Below are 21,720 nucleotides of genomic sequence, written 5' to 3'. Positions count from 1 at the left end.
CTATATGAGCTCTGAGTTTCATAACATGGGATTCCTCTCCAGTGGCATAAACCCCACTGCGTGCTCAGGTACATCTGCCTCTACCGTGGGAAACAGGGGCTTGGGTAACCAGGGCTAGGTTTGCTTGGCAACTAAACAGGCTGGTCCTTGATCCAGAGATCTCACGACGTGATGGTGTATGTATAGTCTGCTAGCGTGTGTGTTTGTATACATACGTATACATATGTACACATGTATACAGATACATACATGCTACCCAGGTCTACACAGACCCACAAGGACTCACATGTATAGCAGTGGCAAGGTAACTTGTTAATTCGCTAGTGGGATCTCAGACCTGTCAGAGTTTCAGACAAAATGTTGAGAAATGGAATAGCAGAAGTAGTGGGACATCTCTCAAAATCAGCGTAGAACGACCTTGACTTCAGTCACTCTGACACTCCCCCAGTCTCTCCCTACTCCCTTGCTCTGAGGAAACAAGCTGCTACATTGTGTGCAGCCCTACGGAGAGGCCCACAGCACAAAGACCGAGGGTAGCCTCCTGCCAACTGCCCCCAAGAACTGAATCCAGCCGCCACCTCGTGTGTGAGCTTGGAAGCGTGTCCTTCCCGAATCAGGCCTTGAAGTAACCCCAGTCTTGTGAGACCCAGAATCAGAGAACCCAGCTATGCTGGGCCTAGATTCCTCATCCATGGATGAGGATCAGCTGTAATAAAGGATGTGGTTCTAGAACACTAAGTTTTAGAGTAATTTCTACTAATATAGGCTCTTACCTGTCCTGCAAAACTGCTCAGACTCATCCCAAGTGGGCTGTGAAATAAAGCCTATTGACCATGTAATATCACCCCTAACACCCTCACCTCCCCATCCCTCAGCCTCCAGCAAAACTAACAGACACAGAAACAGATGGAGGCCCAATCAGACTGCCCAGTTCAAGGACAATTCAGATGATTTGATACAAGGACCTCATACAGGCAAAATTTCTTGTCAAGAACTTAAAGTAACTATAAATTCACCTCTTACTCCTGATTTGTGATCTAAAATATCTTTCTTCCCAATCCTGATGTAACAGGTAATAACTCACAGGCAGGGCAGTGGCAGTAGGGGGCCCCAAGGGGGTGTGCCGCTCTGCACCCAGCACCTTCGCTCTGGGGAAGGGGACACGGGTGGGACCACGGCGCCTCCTAGGAACTCTAGGTGGGTAGGAGAGCCAGACCCTAAGGTCCGGGGGAAAGGGAATTGGGTTTCCATGAGATTGCAGGACCAAGGCACTGGGCCCACTGATAAGGATGCCGAAAAGCCAGTGGAGACAGAAAGGGAAGGTGGCCCAGGAGTTGCAGGAGGCCCACAGGTGAAGGGGTCACAGAATGATCCCAGCAAGCAGGGCCCCACCCCTCAGGGCCCCACCACGCCTTCCCAACAGCTCTGTCAGAGCCAGTCTGCACCTCACAGGAACCCAGCAGGCCCAGGTGTAACCCAGAGACACCACCTGGGGAGGCTGTGGGGGAGTTGGGTGGGGCTGGGGTCCCTCTCCCAGAGGAAAGGCAAGGAGAAGAGGCTGATTCCAGTCCCCCGGGAACCCAGCACCCAGAAATCCAGAGTCAGAGCAGGAGACACATCCATGCAGGGCGAGCTTGAGCCTGAGGCATAAAAGGGAGAAGGAAGGAGCAGGTCATACAGCAAGAACACACACCCTTGCACCCAGGTCACTTAGCACTGCTCCAGAGGAGAGCGGGAGGGCTGGGGGGAAAAACGCACATAAAATTATATAGAATTACATATTTAATTTGGTCACAAATTCATAAAATTGCCTAGGTATATAAAATTATAAAAATTTTTATATAACATTGCATATTTAATTTGGTCATGAATTCATAAACACATGAGCATTTTGTACCTAATGACCTTTCTCGTATCGTTTGATATTTCTAACAAAATCTTCAAGAAGGGGGGTCCTCAAAAAAAAAAAAAAAAAAGAAAGTAATGAATCAAGGAAAGTGGAAAAAAAAAAGAAGAAGGGGTCCGGAGTCCTCTCATTGAGGAGAGACATGTAACATTCAAGTAAAGCTTTAAAAGTATCATATTTGCTCTGGCATAGAGCAATATATGATGCAAGGCATGGTCATTTTGTAAAACATACAATAAACACGTGAAGAAATGAATATACATGACAAATATTGACAAGGCTAATACCTTAGATAGGCACCTAAGGAAGTCCTCTGAGAAAGGGACAAGTGACCTGTCACTTGATTGACAAGAATTCATTTGTATTTCCCTCTGAAGATGAAGGCGAAGTGTCCTGCACAGAAGGCACAGCAAAGGCAGGAAACACCTGACTTCCAGGAAAGGGAGGGATGTCAGGGCCAGGGGGATGTAGCACCAAGACCACGGGGGTCGGCCCTTCTAAAGCAAGTGGACTCCACACGCTATATCCTGATGTGCCTAAATTTCAGGTAATTCCAGTTTTGGCCACACTTGCCACATCAACCTTGGGGAAGACCACACACAAAGCCTTGAGATGGAATAGATCAAAAAAACCCCTGAGAATTGTTTCCACCATTAAATTATCCTTCGGTAATTGAAACACTATGGAGAAGGGTTTAGCAAAAGTGAGATTTTTTAAAAACAATAAAAGGACCAAATCCTAATATAGCAGCCATTTTAGGTTCATTCTCACAGTATTTAAGAATTAGTATTTCTGTGTCTCTTCTGCAGAAGACCAAAGCTTACAGAGGGGCTGAGATGCTTAATTAGACATTCAGACTCCAAAAAGCAGTTCTGGGCTCAGATTCAGCCAACATTGAACACAACCCATGAGTCCGTCCACTCTTCCTCCCAGAGACCGTGGCAGATCCCTGTCCTTTCTCCCCTGAGCCCAGATAGAACTGAAGATTCACTAATAAGCCCAGACGTGACATAGAAACTATTTGACACTCACATCTAACCCACGTCCCACCCAAGCACCCAGATGAACAGGAGGAGGCCAGGGCATGACAGCCCAGTTCACGGACACCAGACACAGGGATGCACGTGGATGCTACTCCCCTCACTCTCTGCTCACTTGTAAACATCTACCTAGAAATAATATAAATATTCACACAGTATAAAACTGACATAGTTAAAGAAGTGGGGGACTTCCCTGGTGGACTTCCCAATGCAGGGGACACGGGTTCCATCCCTGGTCTGGGAAGATCCCACATGCCATGGAGCAACAAAGCCCGTGAGCCACAACTACTGAAGCCTGAGTTCTTAGAGCCCATGCTCTGCAACAAGAGAAGCCACTGCTCACCACAACTAGAGAACGCCCACGCACAGCAACAAAGACCCAACACAGCCAAAAAAATGTTTAAAATAAAATAAAAGAGTGGGCCCTGTAGAAGTCACCAGGTATCCAAAAGTAGCCAAACTTCCTTTGAGGGAGAATTGATTCCACCAATGCTCCCCCAGAAGTGGGCTTTTTCTCCTTTTCTTTCCTTTTTTGTTTTTGTTGTTTTGTTAGTTTTTGTTTGATTGTTTTTGTTTTCATTTTTGTTTTGCCTTATGGCTTGCAGGATTTTACTTCCCTAACCAGGGATTGAACCCAGCGCTCAGCAGTGAAAGCACAGAGGCCTAACCCCTGGACTGCCAGGGAATTCCCTCCTTTTGTATTTGTTTTTGATTGCCAGTTCTCATACAGGTAACCCACATAAACAACCTAGAAACTATATTTACAACATTTTTGGAAACTATATTTCCAAAACTTACATAAATTATATACATATAAAAGTACAAAGACTCGCAATATGTTTGCACTTTAATGACGTGTATTACAAGTTACACATCATTAAATGCATATATATCAACATGAATGATAAATACAAACAAAAAATATAAATACAAGTAAAAAGTGCAAAAGTCTATTCCAAAAAAAAGTGTCTTCATCTGATGACTGAGGTCCTCACTCAGGACACAGCAGAGCCTGCTTCACCATCTTCATAGACGTACTTTCCCGAGTCCAGCAGGTGGTCCTGAATTCTCTCCTTTGCCAATCTTTGCCCCAGTGTTTCCAAGGCGTCCAGCAGGGTGTTGACTGATGCCTGCCGTCCCTTGCTCCTGACCCAGGTCTCCAGCATTTCATACAAGGCATCTCGAGGGACCCGGACCCCTTGTCTGACCAGATGGATCTCATTTTGCGTGAGACCCAGCTTCCTCATGAGCGAATCCCAGAGGTCACACGGCACCATGGTTGCAAAGTCATCGAAGAACAGTCTCAGGGCTAGATTGGGGGAAAGTCGCAGAGACAAAGCTGAGACTTTCAGAAAGGGCAGAGGACCCTCTGGCCAGCCTTCACCCCACGGGAGGACCTGAGGAGCTCCCCCTGCTGGTGAACCTGCTGTTCTGCGTCCCTGACCTGCTTCCCATCAGCACAGAGTCAGGCCACACTGCATGGGCCTCATCTGTGCCCAAGGCACTGCAGGCAGTCCAGGTCACCAGAGAGTCCTGCCCTAAGAGGGGGATGAGGGCCCACCGGGGAGGGGAGATGGACATATAGTGAGGGAGAAGGCAGTCTGTAGTAGGAGACAGAGGGTGGGACACAGTGGTGCAACAGACCTCAGAGGAGGGCACCTGCCCTTCTCACAAGAGTGAGGTCCCCTGGCTACCACCTCTGCCCTGGGGACAGAGCAAGGGCCTTGAGGTAGGAAGGTCTCTGGCCTCACACCCAGCTCGGCCTCACTGACTGACACTGCGGCAGAGCTAGATGGGGACAGACTCTGAGCAAGAACTTAACCCGTAAAATGCAGTAAACCCTCCCTGCCTCATGAGACTGTACTTGGGATTCAATGCGACGCATGTGAAATGCAGTGCACACCATCGTCCATAGGTACATAAGGTGGGCACCGAACACAAATTTATATTTTCTAACAGCTACACTGAAAAGTGTAAAAAAAAATAAGTAATACTAATTTTCGTAAAATATGGTACTAATTCAATATATTCTAAAATTGTCATTTCAGCATGTAATCAGTATACAAAACAAAACTGCTGAGACATCTTACAGTCCTTTTTTCTACCAATTCTTTGAAATACAGTATCGAGTTATACTACAGCTCATCAGATTTGGCCACAGGTCAGGAGCTCCACAGCCTCTTGGGGCCAGTGGGTGCCCTGCTGGACAGCACAGCCCCTTAGATGCCTCAGGGAGGGCCAGCCTGGCCCTGAGCAGCAAGGGAGGAGGGAGGATGGTGGAGGACGGAAGGACAGGGAGGTGTGAGGGGACAATGTTAGGGGACAGAGGGGTGCAGGGTGTGGAGAAGAGGGGGCAGAGAGAGAATTAGAGTCTCAATGGTCCCGGGACAAGCCATCCCCTGCTCTGAGTGGCCCTAACAGCTATAGGGACAGCAGTTAGGACACTATCCCTCCTCCCTCCACTCCTGCTCCACTGCCCGGGAGAAAACACTCACTTTCAGTGGGGTCCGCGCCATTTGCTGGAACCAGCAGCTTTCTTCTTTTCTGAGACCCTTCAGCTCCTGCTGGATCCTGTAAAACACAGTGGAGAAGAGCCTAATCAGGGGCCCTGGATTCCAGAACCGAGCCTAGCAAACATTGTTCTGCAATTCTGGCATATGCAGCCATAAGTGAAACAAAAACACAAGGCAGGATCTTCAAAGGGAGCAGACAAAATAGTCATTATTTGATATATGATTGTATTCTTACAAAACTCTAATGTTCAACAACAATACTTAAATGTGTATGGATGCATGAATGTTAAAAATTGTAGCAGACAATAAATTATATAAAGATTACAGAACACTTGTAACTCAAAGACACAGGCTCAACAAGAAACAGGAGAAATTTACCAAAGAAACACACATATCTAGTTGAGGTGTTATAAAACCCTTGACTTGAAATGCTAGCTCTCTTCACAAGAAAAATATAGAATACCTACAAGATCTCAATTCTCCCCAGATTAATTTATATATTAAGGTAATACTCAAAAATTCCAATAAATTTTTGGAGGGAAGAGGAAATCTTATAAAATAAGTCTAAAATCTATCTGGGTAAAAATAATAAATTTTGAAAAAGTAGGGAAGAGGAATTTCTCTATCAGAGAGTAAAACATATTAGAAAGTTTCATGATAGAGTATTATGTAGACTATCTTTTTGGTGGAAAGAAAATATATGGGTATACATAGGCATATATCAATACACATACAGACAGACAGTCAGTATGTATTTAAAGATTTTGGCAAAGAATCTTAAGACATTAATCTCTTCTAGCTACCTTAAATAAAAATAGCCAGGGTGCTGAAGAAAGAGTGCAGGAGGCTTTCACCACTCACTGAGAACCTTTCTGTACTATGTAAATTTTCTTTTCTTTTTTTCTTAGATTTTATTTATTATTTATTTATCTTACTATTTATTTTTGGCTGCACTGGGTCTTTGTTGCTGCCCAAGGGCTTTCTCTAGCAGTTGCAAGTAGGGGCTATTCTTCGTGGCCGTGCGGGGGCTTCTCACTGCAGTGGCTTCTCTTGTTGCGGAGCACAGGCTCTAGGCTCATGGGCTTCAGTAGTTGCAGCACACAGGTTCAGCAGTTGTGGCGCATGGGCTTAGTTGCACCACAGCATGTGGGATCTTCCCGGACCAAGGACTGAACCCGTATCCCCTGCATTTGCAGGCGCATTCTTAACCGCTGCTCCACCAGGGAAGTCCCTGTACATTTTCTTACTATGCACATGTATTAACTATTTTGAAAAAAATTTCAGTGATTAAATTCGATGGGAGGATTATTAACCACGTTTATTTTTTTGGCTCCTTGTTTTATAACTTGTCTCTATTATTGTTTTTTAATGGGGTATTGAGACAAGAAGAGAATAGAAAAATAGACGTGAAAAGAGATCACTCGCATATAACCATTTGACAAGTGATAAAGGAAAGACAGAAAGTAGAGGAGAATGGGAGAATCAGCAGCTAAATGGAGTTCAAGGAAAGAGATGGTGACTCGGAACAATTCAGGGAGCTCCTCACGTCCTATTTATCACAAAATAAAGTCCATTTAGCTTATAAGTTCTATGCTACAAAATCACATCATTTTAAAAAAAAAGCCTACCTAAGAAATTAGAGAATTTTATCTTCTGGTTGATGAAGAATTTTAAAAGATCTAAGCAATGAAAAAATATGTGTATCAATAGATTTAATTACTTAGCATATAAAATTTTGCCCATTAAAATACTGAACCAAATGAAAAAATACACAGGCATGTTGTAGTCATGGGCACTGAGCATGTATGCATAGACTCTAACAGACAACAGTCATCTGAAAATACTCAAAACAAAAAAATATGCAAGTTTAAGTCAGTTTTTTCCTAGTACCAAAAATAAATATATTAATGTCATATTAAAATTATTGAAACAATATGACCCGAAATGGTAAATGTGTGTGTGTGTGTGTGTGTGTGTGTGTGTTGTGTGTACAGTGAAAAATACTTCTATACGCTGACAAAGAAATTTTACTTCTACTAGGAAGCTGCCCCACAAACATGTCTATTTATTGAGACAAATACTAATTTTCAAATGCATTCAACTTCATAATAATTTTGAAATAAATGTGAAATTCCTCATGTATTGAGGAATGGCTTAAAAGTATGTAAAAATCACACAGAAAAATATTATGTAGCTCTAATTCCATCAGTGAACAATCATGGGAGTGACCACTCTTTGGCTGCCCTACTCTAGACACCAGGGATGTGGTGAGAACAAGACAGGTGATGAGTAGCATGAGAGCTGCCAGTCTACTATAGCAGAGGGTGGGCTCCCTTTCCCTCCATGATCGTGACCTCCCTCCATCACCACTTCCCCATGGCACAGGAGACCTGACCAGCATCTGCCTTTCCCTGTTTCTATTGCACTCCTGGGCAAGCAGAAGGGCCAGGGCACCACACTCACCAGCAGACACTTTGCTTCCCCCTGGGACTGGGCCGTGACATCTGTTGGTTTTATCCGTTCTTCTACCTCCTGCTTAGGGACCAGATAGGTCAACGAATCTCTACTGCTCAGCATATTGTTGTGGGCATTGTCCAGAGCCTCAGGACCTCTTAAGGGATGTGAGCGCCAGAAAAGGACCTTGGGAAGGCAAAGAGCTGACTCAGGAGCCCATACCCACAGATCCCTGTAGCATCTGGGAGGGGACATTGTGGGTTCTGCCTCCCCACCTATTCCCATACTGTGCCCCTCAGGTGGGGGCAGACTCAGCACATCCAGGGCTCTGTTGATGGTACCCAGACCCTGGTGCTGGACAACCACCCCCCCATCCCATGCCTCATGGTCCATCCAGGGTTATGGGGTGAGGGTGTCTCACAAGCAGTAAGAAGGACAGGGCTAGCACTGCCAACTAGCCTTAGGGCTGCTCTCAACAGGGCAGTTGCTCTCCTACAGTCAGCCCAGAGCCCCCAGGCCACTGGTGAGAGCCACGGACAACAGCATAGGATACATTGAGGACCATGTCCACCCAGCACCTTATTGTGGGTCTGAAGCAGTTACTGAGGGTCTGATGCCACCAGGTCCTACAGAAACCAACTCACCCTGTCCTTCCACTTAGGGTCCACACGACAACCTAGAAGAGAAGAGGCATCCACCTGAGCAGTGCAGAGGGCCCTCTTACAGCACCTCCTCTCCCCCCGCCCCCAACCTGGGACAGTGCCAGGGACAGGGTGTGGGCTGGGGGCTCAGACACTGAACAAGGAGCCCAGGGCCTGGTGACAGTGAGCAGGCCATCCCAAGTCTGGAGAACCCTCGGGGAGGGAGACAAGAAGGGGAAAAATGACGTAAAATGAAACCCATATAAAATCCCTGTGGGCTTCTGCTGACTCTTGTCACCCAGTCAAGGTGCGGACCACCTCTCTGCCCTGGCTGGGGCTCCTGAAGACATTAAGAGCCGACCCTGCACCCTGCCCACCAGATATGGCCGGAGGAAGAGGGGACCGTCAGCTGAGATGGGGGACTGATGTGATCCCATCCTCACAGGGGCAGGTGAGGTGGGAGGTGGAGAAGGGTCATGAGGAACAAGATCAGAGCCAGGCCAGGAGGAACAGGAGGACGGAGGAGGCGGAGGAGGGGGCCAGAGCCAGCGCCTCCCCCCTCCCTCCCCGTGCCTCACCTTTAACCTTGTAGCACAAGAGAGCAAGCAGGAGGACAATTCCGATTCCGACTGCGATTCCGATTCCAGTGTACAGCAGTGAATTGCCTGAGGAGGGAGAGGGAGTGGTGGACAGTCTTGGTCGCATGGTCACTGGCTCTCCAGGAACCGGGGCCTCCCCACTGGCCTGGGTACCTGATTTTTGGTCCACACATTTGAGGTCACTGAAGGGGCTACAGGGCTTGGCCACGACCATCCCATCAGGGCACCTGGGTACAGACACACGGAGGACATGGAGGGGAATCCGTCAGGAAAGCTGGTCGGCTGAGGAGGAAGAGGGCGCAGACTCCCACCTGGGGTCCCCCAACAAGACAGTGGAGGAGGGACAGGCTTCTCCTGTCTGCAGGGCAGGGTCCCCTCAGCCCCCTTGTTGGGTGGGAGAAGGACCTGGGCTTGTCCACTTCAGCCCCCAGGGCTCCTGCTGAGTGTTCGGAGCTGCCCCTTCAGGAGCTGGACCTTCTCTGCAAGGCTTGCACTGGATCCCTGGTTCCCTGTGAAAGGGAACCTCATCCAGGTCAAGGGTCAGAAGGGTTTGCGTACGAGCCAAGCCTCATCCTCCAGTCAAGCTTTGATCCAAGGACCCTCTTGTCCTCCACCTGTTGACTCTTCCTACCAGTCACAGCCAACGCTGGAGCATCAGAGGAGAGTGAATTACTATGGGCCCCTAAGTCCCCAAATAGGAAAGATACAGATCTTGTTGGGGAACATGGGCTGGGTGTGAGGCCAGCTGTGTTGGCTCAGGGTTTTATGGGAACCTTGAAGGAGCACATATATGGCCTCATGACTTTCGTCTGTTGTAGACCCATTTGTCTTTCATCAGGCTCCTTCTGAGGAGGTGTGAAGGGGCCGCTAGGGAAGGACACACAGAGGGATGAGGAGGGACTGCTGCAGGCTCAGGAGACCCCATAAGCACAGGGGAGGTGGGAGGGGCTGCACGGAAACAGGAGAAAGGTGTACAAGGAAACTGGGGTCCTCTGTGGGTTGGGAGTCCCCTAGGCTTCCATGTCTCACCGGGTGCTGCACCTGTAACAGAATTCTGGCGCGTCTTCTTTACGGAAAGTGCCAGGTTTGCAATGACACTCAGTGTCCTTGGTTGAGGTGCAGGGGCTTTTCTCTTCTTCCCCTGGAGACCAAAGATAAGGTCATATGTCTCTCAACCGTTCTTCACCACCCAGATTCCCACCCACTCAGTTCTACTCAGTTCAAGAAGTAACTTGGGGGCCATTTTCTGCAGCAGCGCACATAGACCATCCAAAGGGACGCGCCACTGTTCACGTGTTATCAACAGAGGCATATAAAAGGGACCATGCATCATTACAGATTACATCAGGATTGGGAAGAAAAATCTTTTAGATCACAAAACAGGAGCAAGAGGTGGGGTGGGGTGTGGTGGGGTGTACTCTGGACACGCTGGATGGAGAGGAAGCCTTGGGTGACTTCCCAACATCTGGCCCTGCTGGAGAAGCAGTGAGACCTTAGGTCATGAAGGCTAAGAGAGGCTGAGAGCCCAGAGCAGAGGGCACAGGGCTCACAGGGGCCTGGCCCAGAACCAGACCCACTGCACAGCTCAAACCCAGCCCTGTCCCACTCACCCAGGCCTCCTGTGCTGTCACTAACAAGCCCCTCCATCAAGGGACACATTAGTCCTCTCCTTCCAACTGATGTTCTGAAAGACTTCCCTCCCAGTTGGCACACATTACACAAATAATTTCTGTTTTCTTTTCTTTTACTGACCTAAGACACGGTAGGATGAAAGACCTAGCTGGGCTGGAAATCAGGTTTCTGACTCCCCGTTCCATTCAAATCCCATCTCATCACCCAGCACCCTAACTGTAGGCATGGGGGTCACATGTTCTGTACCTGATTTGCAAGGCCGACAACGTAGGCAAGCAGAGAGGGCGTTTGAATAATTGGTGTAATCCACCCCATCTATACATGGTGTGCAACCTCCACTGGCTTCCTCCATATGGAATCCTGGGAAGAAAGGGAAAAACTGGTGAGTAAATCTCCACAGGATTCCTAGAGGCTGCAGCGTGGCCAGGGCTGCCTCTTTCGGCCATTGGCAGAATCCACACGGGGAACTCTCCTTGACCTGGCTTTAATCTTCTGATTCTACTCATACATCTACCACATCCCTTAGACCAGTACTGCCAACAAGAATATATTACAAGCCACACATAAAAGTCACATTCAGAGTTGGCATATTAAAGAGTAAAAAGAAAGAGGTCCAATTAATTTTAACAACGTAGGCAACATCATTTCAACATGTATCAGTACAAAACATTGAGATTTTTACTTTCTTTAAGGCCTCACTAAAACAATAAAACTCATGCCCCCTTCACAGTGTTCAGGGTCTGTGATCTCCTCCCACCTGTCCTGGTGATCTCTTCACCCTCCACTCACCTCAGCTGCCCCCTAGCTTTGCTCAAACAAGCCCAGCTCTGCCCCCTGGGGTGAGAGTTCCCTCTCAGGAGCACTCCACCTGCTCTGGGCATCAAAGTCCCCATCCCCAGGAGGCCTCACCAACCCCGTCTCTGTCCCACGCATCACTCAGTTATCCTCACAGTTCCTATCTCATCTCTCTGTCATGTTTGTCCATTGCTCTGGGTACCATCCTAAGAGGAGTGTTAAAGGGGGCGAGGGCCTCGTGCCCTCCACTAGCACAGCACCTGGCACACAGAAGACTTCCAATAAATGCCTGTGGAATAAGAGCCAGGAACTGCTGGGATCAGAAGACCAGAGGGACATGGAGACAAGGGTGGGGTAAGGGTTGGAGGTCAGTCTTAGAAGGTACCTGGTGGACACAGCTTCTCCAAGCGGCTGCCTTTCCATCCCTGTGGGGCGGCTGATTGCTGGCCAAATCTGTCCTGCCCTATGGGTGTGGCCGAGGCAGGTGCAATCTGCGGAGACAGCAGGGACAGGCATGAGTGGCTTCCAGACTCTCATCCCTCCACAGATCCATCCCACATTCCCTTGACCACAGCCTGCAAAACGAAACAGAACTGGGACCTTTCTTCCAGCTCTAACCTCTCATTCTTTTCATGTTTGTCCCTTGGCCTTTTGTGCTAGCAAGTAACTTACACTTAAGTTTTTTTTTCTGACATCCTTTTCTTTTATAATAAAATAAAATATGTTTATTCCAGTAAGTATGGGCAAGAAAATTTTTTTATAAGAATACAAAAACCATGGGGATCCCTTCGATTAGAGAAAACATCCATTATTTTGTGTCTTTACTTCTATTTGACCATATGTGTGAATACTCTCAGGTGCGCGCACGCTCGCTCTCTTTCACACACACACACGCACATTTTCACAAATGAGGGTTATGCTATGCATACACAGAATCACAACTGAATGATGAACTTTAACCAGACGGGAAAGGAGACCGCTATTAACAGTTCCACATAATATCAGAGTCGCACAGAGAAAGAAGAAATAGCAATACAGGGTTCTGAGACAAGTCTCTGTGCTAAAAATTACACAGTGAGGCTGGTCGAAAAAATTTGAATGGAATCTGAGGATTGAATGAGGATTACGTGTTGATGTTACTGTTCCTGTGTTGAAGGCTGTGTTGTGGTTTGGGGGAGGAATGTCCTCATTTGTAGGAAATATACATTCAAGTATTCAGTCATGGGGTCTATCATGTCACCAGCTGTTTTTCAGATGGTACAGAAAAAAAGGGGGGGGTTGTATAGGTTTTGCAATTTTGCTTTAACCTGGGAGTAATTTAAAGTAGAAAGTGAAATTAAGGGGAAAAAAAAAGAAAAACAACGTTAAAATGGAAACAGCTTACTTCGAGCCCAGTTCAACTGCCTGGATCTAAACAAGATAAAATGCAGTTCTCTTCTGCATAAAAGCCTGTCAAGTATCTGGGGACAGCTAGCCCCACACGTGTCCTCTAAATTGTCCCTTCCCAAGGCTGGGGCTCCTCCGAGTCCCCACAAGTCAGTGGAATCTCCTTTCCCTGTCTTCACAATCCTGTTCTCCACTCTTTTTCTCCTGTCACAGACTCTCTCCCTCAATGTTTCATTACGAACATTTTCAAGCATCCAACAAGTTTTAAAGATTTGTACAGTAAACTTTCATATACTCACCAGTTAGCTTCTGTAACTAATATTTTGCTATATTTGCTTTATCACATATCTCTTTCTCAATGCACCCCTCTGTCCATTCTCCTAAGTGTCTTATTTTTATGATGAAATTCACGTCTGCAACTCTTAATACTTCTGCATTATGTCAGTAACTTGAGCTCAATATTTCTTTACAGTTTTTTTCAACATTAAGATTTACAAAGAAGCAAATGCACAATCCTTTTTTTAAGGACTTTTATTGAGATATAATTGACTTAAACTGCATATATTTAAAGCATACAATTGGATTTTTTTTCTTATTAGTAATGTATATATGGCAATCCCAATCTCCCAATTCATCCCACCCCAAGCCCCCTGCCTCTGCTTTCCCCTCTTGGTGTCCATATGTTTGTTCTCTACATCTGTGTCTCTGTTTCTGCCTTGCAAACCAGTTGATTTGTACCATTTTTCTATATTCCGCATATATGTGCTAATATAAAGTATTTGTTATTCTCTTTCTGACTCACTTCACTCTGTATGACAGTCTCCAGGTCCATCCATGTCTCTACAAATGTCCCAATTTCATTCCTTTTTATGTCTGAGTAATATTCCACTGTACATATGTACCACATCTTCTTTATCATTCATCTGTTGATGGACATTTAGGTTGCTTCCATGTCCTGGCTATTGTAAACAGTGCTGCAATGAACATTGGGGTGCATGTTTTTTTGAATTATGGTGTTATCTGGGTATATGCCCAGTAGTGGGATTTCTAGGTCATATGGTAACTCCAGTTTTAGTTTTTTAAGGAACCTCCATACTGTTCTCCATAGTGGCTGTATCAATTTACATTCCCACCAACAGTGCAAGAGGGTTCCATTTTCTCCACACCCTCTCCAGCATTTACTGTTTGTCAGTTTTCTGATGATGCCCATTCTAACCTGTGTGAGGGGATACCTGATTGTAGTTTTGATTTGCATTTCTCTAATAATTAGTGATGTTCAGCAGCTTTTCATGTGCCTCTTAGTCATCTGTATGTCTCCTTTGGAGAAATGCCTATTTAGATCTTCTGCCCATTTTTTGATTGGGTTGTTTGTTTTTTTGATATTGAACTGCATGAACTATTTATATATTTTGGAGATTAATCCTCTGTTGATTCATTTGCAAATATTTTCTCCCATTCTGAGGGTTGTGTTTTCATCTTGTTTATAGTTTCCTTTGCTATGCAAAAGCTTTTAAGTTTCATTAGGTCCCATTTGTTTATTTTTGTTTTTATTTCCATTACTTTAGGAGGTGGGTCAAAAAAGATCTTGCTATGATTTATGTCAAAGAGTGTTCTGCCTATGTTTCCCTCTAAGAGTTTTATAGTGTCTGGTCTTACATTTAGGTCTTTAATTCATTTTGAGTTTATTTTTGTGTATGGTGTTAGGGAGTGTTCTAATTTCATTCTTTTACACGTAGCTGTCCAGTTTTCCCAGCACCACTTATTGAAGAGGCTGTCTTTTCTCCGGAAATGTACAATTCTTAAGGGTACCATTCAAAGAGTTTTTAAAAATGTGTACACTTGAGAAACCCAAACCCTCTATCTAGATCATGGAAATTAGCATTACTACAGAACATTCCCTCACATCCCTTTCTAGGTTATCCTATTCTCCTACGAGACTCTAAGAAGAAGTGGCCTTCATCAGGTGGAGGAAGGTCTCCTCTGCCCTGATATAATGAGAGGGGGGTTAAGTGTTGTCAAATGCTTTTTCTGCATCTGTTAAGCTGCTCATATAGTTTTTCTCCTTCACACTGTTAGTACAGTGAAAAACACAGATTCATTTTCAGATATTAATCCAACACTTATTCCTGCAATTAACCCCACTTGGTCATGGTATGTTTTCTTCTTTAAATATTCCTGAATTTAGTTTACTATTTGTTTTGTTAAGGAATTTTGCCTCTGTTTTTAGGGAGGTTATTGAAAAGTATTAATATTTTTCTTCTTTTCAGATGTTTTTATCAGGTTTTGGTATTAGGGTTATGCTGGCCTCAGAAACTACTGAAGGACTCTTATGTTGTCTGAGAGAATTTGTGTAAGATTTTTGTCAGTTCTTTTACTGTTTGTATTTTTGCCCCTTTTCCTGCTGCCTGATCTGGGGGTCTCTTAGTCATCCACTCCAGTCTCAGAAATCTCATGGATCCTTGAAAATCTCTACTGGCACCAAGGAATCAAAACCACAGCATTATGGTGCCCCATTTTTACTTTTTAGACTAGCAAAGGATTAAAGTTCAGTGTAGCAAAGGTGTAGGGAAACAGGCACACTTGTGGACTCTTGGTGTGAGTTAAAATGGTCCAGCCTTCCTTTGGAGGCCAGTTTATCCTTATCTAAACAAAAGTGTAAAATTATCTAACCTCCTGACAATAATTCCACTTCTAAGGAGCTACCCAACAGACAATGCTTGTGGCTACGTGGATACTTGCCAGTGCCTACAGGTACCCAGAGCCACTTATCAAGCAGTGTTCAACATGAGTCCTACCTATGACACACTGATATTTTAAAAACTAATTCTATATTTTTTGTGAATACAAAATGTTATTTCTTTTCTGATTTTTAGTACTGAATTGTTCAACGAAAAATACACATTTTCATGATTCCTGTAACTTTGCTAGGCCGTTAATTTTTTTTTCAACATATAAGAAACGTCAAAAAGAGCCTCAAACAACCTGAGAAAGCAGTATGCACATTTTTTTCCATAGTGAGTTTCTTTAGGATGCACACCGATAGTGGTAAATCAGACCCAGAGCCTCCAGCTCGCCTCCTAAAGAAGTGGTGAGAATCTGGTCCCAGTGGTGAGTTGATTGGTGGTTTCTACTGAGCACCCACAAATTGCAACGTGCCGAAAACAGCTTTAAAAGGTTGTTTCCCTTTCAGGGAAAAGGAAATTCAAAGGTGCTTAAGGCCGGGGCCAAGGCGGCGGGGGGGGGGGGGGGGGGGGGCGGGGGGGTGCCGTGGGGGCGGGGGCGGGGCGCTACACGGTTAATCGATTTACAAAGGACACGTTTTAAAAGTTAAACGTAACCCTGTGGCAGCGGGCGGTTGGGCAGCTAAAAAAAAAAAAAAGTTAAACGTAGTGCAAAATGAAAAGAGAGAGAAAGTTAGAGAGAAAGAGTGAGGAGGATCCGAGGAAGGAAAGGGGAAGAGAAAGAAAAGGCGATCTGACTGTCACTCTTTGATGCTCGCCGGAGGCTGAGAGACGCCGCCAGCTCTCCTCCTTCTGGGCCGCAGATAGATGCTGCCGGCGGGGGATGGGCACCCCGCCAAGACGCCGCCCCCGCGAGTGCACGTACTTAGACTTCACCCTTGTGGGTCCTGTCAGGACATGCCCAGCCGTGCCACACACACCCCCGCCCCCGCCCTTTCCCGGCCAAGAAGCGCGCCATTCCGAGCCACGACCCGCGGCGGTGACTCACCAACAGCAAGACACCCAGGACGACGAAGATGAGAATCAAGGGGCCCCGGAGGCGAGGCCTGGGGCGGGGGGCGCGCCCTGCCCGGGCGCTCAAGGCAGCCGGTGCGCTCTGTCCCGACTGCCTCGTGCGGGCGGGGGGCACTCGCTGTCCAGGTTGCCGCAGGGTGACAGCCGACAGAGCCATCAGAAATGAAAGTGTGTTTCGTGGCGCGGGATCGTCCCTGCAGTCTTGCACGGTGCGCGGGGCAGGGCTCTAGCGTCAAATGACTCAGCCTGCCCAGCTTTATACCCTGCCCCGGGGTTGCGCCATCCGCGAGGGCGAATGAGCTACGCCTTCTGTCTAGAGGATGTAACTTTTATCACTTGTAGCCAATCATGTGTGGCTCAGGAGACTTTGAGTTTCAAAGCGGAAATAGCCTGCTTTGGTGGTTGATGCGGTTTTTCATTCAGAGCCCCATCTGTGCCCATGGGAGGCGGGGACAGGGCACCTCCTAATTGCTCTGTTATGATCCGGTGGTGAGATTCAGAATCTGCGTCCAAGGCGGGTCCTGACCCCGCCCCTTTCCAGGGCAAATACCGGACCCCTTGGTAAACCCTGAGCCATGTGTCTTCTGTCTGCCGCCTTCTGCCCGCTCTCAGCTTCTGCTCCTCCCCCCACCCCCCGCCACTGACCGGGGCCCCAAGGAGGCCAGAGAATACGGTCTCCCAAGCAGGAGACCCCCGAGGGTCTGCAGAGCGCCTCCAGCCCGGCTTGGCACAGAGTGGATGCCCTGCACATATTGTAGGGGTGTGAATGGTCAACTAAGAAAGCTTGAATTGTTAGGAAGAACTGTAGATTGCCAGATTCACTTGCACTTCCTGAGGTTCAAGTACTTAGAGAATGAGACAGATCTGCTGGGACTTTTTGCCCTGGGCCTATTCATGTAAGTAATGTTAATGATCAATTTCCTCTAGAATTAGAAATAAGTATTTGTTTAAATACAAAGGATACACACAGTATTTTCCTGTGTGAACCCTACATTTTAAGGACCTTAATTATCATTAGCATGGCTGTATAAATTTACTTTTGTCACTTTTATTTTATAAACCTGAAGTTCTACCTGATAGAGTGTTTGGAGCCTGGTAAATAACTCCCACTCAAGGGTGGGGGGGACTCGAGGGGGGGGCGTCAAGGAAGGGAGGGAATATGGGGATATGTGTATAAAAACAGTTGATTGAACCTGGTGTACCCCCCCCAAAAAAAAAATATATATATATATATATATAAAAAAAAAAAAATAACTCCCACTCGCCTTCCACCCAAATATAAGTGGCATCCAGGAAAAAGAAGGTGGCCTGGCTGTGACGATGTCGCTGAAACACTTTATTTTGCAGATGAATATACCCAAGTCCTATTTTATCTTCGTGACTCTGAATGTCTCTCCATGGCAACAGGGCCCTGATTTCACAAACTGGGGTCACCATTCACGTTGGGGCAATGCTGTACTTCCTGTCACCAGGCTCAGAGAAGGGTCCAAGTTACCCTGGATGGTCCCATCTCCCTAGTTTGCCAGGACCAAGAAGTTACTAAACTCCTAATTCACTCCTCAGTGTTCCCAGCATCTTCCTCTACCATCCCTCTCACCCCTCAGTCTGGGTTGGGCCTCTGATATCTGTGGGCTCTTGCCATGGACTCCATAGTGCTGTTCCGAAGCCCGAGTCTGTCCCGCATTCTTCACTGGTGCTGTGCTCTCTATCCAGGGTGTGAGCATTTATGACACAATGCAGGTACAAACACTTTGTTTAAAAAAAAAAAAGTTTCCATCAACGTCTGTTACAGCACCTTTCAGATTTAATGATGCAAAATACGAGGGTGAGTCAAAAATTACCTGCACTCTGGCTGTAGCATGTACAGAAGTTCTAATATAACAGGAGTGCGGATAATTTTTGACTCACTCTCATAAAGAGAAAAAGAAAGGAACCTTTATTATGAAACCCTTTTCCACTGAAAGGAATAATCTACTCACAGGTGAGCCTGGTTCAAAGCAGAGAAAGTCATTCTCCTCTTCCCTCTATGCCTTTCCTTTCTTTCCCTCTTCATTTTGCTCCACAGGCCCGCTTCCTATTAGGATGCTGCAGATTGGGAACAAGGGTCCCTGCCCTGTGCTGCATTGGTGGTAGTGGTGGTGATGGGGGGGAGGGGGGCTAACCATAACTGGGAGGTGTTCTGGAAACTGTCCCCTCAGAAGCCTGGTGAGGGCCCAGGGTGGGGAAGTGCTTTTGTATGTGCTGTTTGTCACAGCAGTGCCCCCAACCAGACGCTATATTTGATTTTTTTTTCTTCTTTTTTTTAAATAAATTTATTTACTTATTTTATTGGCTGTGTTGGGTCTTTTTTTGCTGTGCGCAGGCTTTCTTTAGTTGCGGTGAGAGCAGGCTACTCTTCGTTGTGGTGCTCGGGCTCCTCATTGCTGTGGCTTCTCTTGTTGTGGAGCACGGACTCTAGGCATGTGGGCTTCAGTAGTTGCTGCACATGGGCTCAATAGTTGTGGCTCACAGGCTCTAGAGCGTGCCTCAATAGTTGTGGTGCACATGCTTAGTTGCTCCGCGGCATGTGGGAATCTTCCTGGAGCAGGGATCGAACCCGGGTCCCCTGCATTGGCAGGCGGATTCTTAACCACTGAGCCACCTAGGAAGCCCTTTTTTTCTTTTTTTTAAATTGCAGACCAGAATACCAACATGTTCACTGGAGACCTCTGGGTTCACATCATCCCTGAGTCAATAAATCCCTGTGTGACTTGAAAGTTTTTGTTTTGTTTTGGTTTTAATTTAAAATTTTTTAAAAATATTTTACACACTGCCCCTTGACCCCTGTGGCCTGAGGGGGGTCTTCTGGTACAATCCAACTAGAGCAGGGGGAGTCTAAGCTGGTCCTGGGGAGGGGAGCTGCCAGAGAGAACCCAAGGCAGATTGGATGGAACTGATGACTCAGGCTGCTGGGGGTCTTGGGTAGCCCCAGCCTCATCACCTACCATGGCACTGAGAACCAAGAGGAGCAAGAGACATTTTAACCAGCTAAAGGAAATCCTCCCCAGCCTCTGTGCTAAAGCCCACAGTCATGGAGTTGTCTCTGAGTCTAACTCTCAGTTTACATACAGTTCTTTTTTCTTTTCTTTTTGCCTTTTGACCCCTTCATCCAGTTCTCCAACCCACCCCCACCTCCCGCCACTCCCTTCCTCTGGCAACCATCAGTCTGTCCTCTGTATCTCTGAGCTTCATCTTGGGGTTTTTTGTTTTTTGGAGTTTTCTTATTTATTTACTTATTTTTTTAAGATTTCACATATAAGCAAGATTATATTCTATTCTCTTTCTCTGGCTGGTTTATTTCCCTTAGGATAATGCCCTCACGGCCCATCCATGTTGTCACAAATGGCAGGATTTCATTCTTTTTATGGTTGAATAATAGTCCATTTTGTATATATGTACACAATTTCTTTATCCATTCATCCATTGATGGACACTTAGGTTGTTTCCATATCTTGGCTATTGTAAATAATGCTGCTACGAACATGGGTGTGCAGATAACTTTTCCAGTTAGAGTTTTCATTTTTTTCAGATAAATACCCAGAAGTAGAATTGCTGGATCATATGGTAGTTTTATTTTTAATTTTTTTGAGGAACCTCCATACTTTTTATAGGGGTTACACCAATTTACCAGCCTACCAAGAATGTACAGGGGTTCCCTTTTCTCTACTCCCTCACCAATACTTGTAATTTCCTGGTTTGGTTTTGTTTTTTAAAACAGCCATTCTAACAACTTTGAGTAGTATCTCATTGTGGTTTTGATTTGCATTTCCCTGATGATTAGTGATAGTGAACATCTTTTCATGTACCTGTTGGCAATCTGTATGTCTTCTTTGGAAAAATATCTATCCAGATCTTCTGCCAATTTTTCAATTGGATCGTTTAGTTTTTGTTATGTGTTGTATGAGTTGCTTATGTATTTTGGATATTAGCCCCTTATCAGATATATGATTTGCAAACATTTTCTCCCTTTCAGTATGTTGCCTTTTTGTTTAGTTGATGGTTTCCTTAGCTATGCAGAAGCTTTTTAGTTTGACATAGTCCCAATTATTTATGGTTGCTTTTGTTGCTTTTGCTTTTGGTGTCAAATTCAAAAAATCATTGCCAGGACCAATGTCAAAGAATTTACTGCCTGTGTTTTTTCCTAGGAGTTTTTATGGTTTCATTTCTGATGTTCAGATGTTTAATCCATTTTGAGTTAACTTTTGTGTATGGGGTAAGATAGTGGTCCAGTTTCATTCTTTTGCATGTGGCTGTCCAGTTTTCCCAACACCATTTACTGAAGGGATGTCCTTTCCCCATTGTATATTCATGGTTCCTTTGGCATAAATTAATGCATGGGTTTATTTCTGGGTGATCTATTCTACTGATCTATGTGTCTGTTTTTATGCCAATACCATACTGTTTAATTACAATAGCTTGGTAATATAGTTTGAAATTAAGAAGGAGGATGCCTCTAGCTTTGTTCTTTCTTAAGATTGTTTTGGCTATTTGGGGTCTTTGGTGGTTCCTTACAAATTTAGGATTATTTTTTTCTATTTCTGTGAAAATTGCCATTGAAATTTTTATAGGGATTGCATTGAATCTAGATTGTTTTGGTATATGGACATTTTAACAATACTGATTCATCAACTCCGTGAACATTTATTATTTTTCCATTTATTTGTGTCTTCTTCAATGTTGTGTAGTTTTCAATATACAGATCTTTCACTTCCTTGGTTAAATTTATTCCTAGGAATCATATTCTTTTTGATGCAATTGTAAATGACATTACTTCCTTAATTTCTCTTTCTGCTGGTTTATTATTAGTGTAAAGAAATACAAGAGATTTTTTCATACTGATTATATCCTGTAACTTCATTGAATTCATTTATTAGTTCTAAGAGTTTTTGATGGAGTCTTGAGCATTTTCTATATATAGCATCATGTCATCTGAGAATAGTGACAGTTTTACTTCTTTCTT

At 45.4% G+C, this 21,720-nt stretch overlaps 1 protein-coding gene across 3 annotated transcripts in view; it reads right to left on the bottom strand.

The window, feature by feature from the left end:
* Nucleotides 1–1,794: 1,794 nt before the first annotated feature.
* Nucleotides 1,795–21,720, bottom strand: part of LOC130846380 (tumor necrosis factor receptor superfamily member 10A-like) — a 45,039-nt gene continuing 25,113 nt past the window's right edge. Inside the window, exons 1-10 of one of the 3 annotated variants that reach the window (XM_057724594.1) lie at nt 16,696–16,932; nt 11,966–12,071; nt 11,032–11,145; nt 10,183–10,294; nt 9,307–9,380; nt 9,133–9,219; nt 8,558–8,589; nt 7,923–8,099; nt 5,442–5,517; nt 1,795–4,255 (exon numbers count right to left, since the gene is read on the bottom strand). In XM_057724594.1, coding sequence (XP_057580577.1) covers nt 3,942–4,255; nt 5,442–5,517; nt 7,923–8,099; nt 8,558–8,589; nt 9,133–9,219; nt 9,307–9,380; nt 10,183–10,294; nt 11,032–11,145; nt 11,966–12,071; nt 16,696–16,878 — 1,275 coding nt within the window. In that variant the 5' untranslated portion in view covers nt 16,879–16,932 and the 3' untranslated portion in view covers nt 1,795–3,941. Of the gene's footprint in view, nt 4,256–5,441; nt 5,518–7,922; nt 8,100–8,557; nt 8,590–9,132; nt 9,381–10,182; nt 10,295–11,031; nt 11,146–11,965; nt 12,072–16,695; nt 16,933–21,720 lie in introns of those variants that run through there. The other 2 variants (XM_057724592.1, XM_057724593.1) reach the window with 2 other exon arrangements.

Source organism: Hippopotamus amphibius, chromosome 2, assembly GCF_030028045.1.
Source record: "Hippopotamus amphibius kiboko isolate mHipAmp2 chromosome 2, mHipAmp2.hap2, whole genome shotgun sequence".
Taxonomy (NCBI): domain Eukaryota; kingdom Metazoa; phylum Chordata; class Mammalia; order Artiodactyla; family Hippopotamidae; genus Hippopotamus; species Hippopotamus amphibius.
This window is presented reverse-complemented; position numbering and strand designations above follow the sequence as displayed.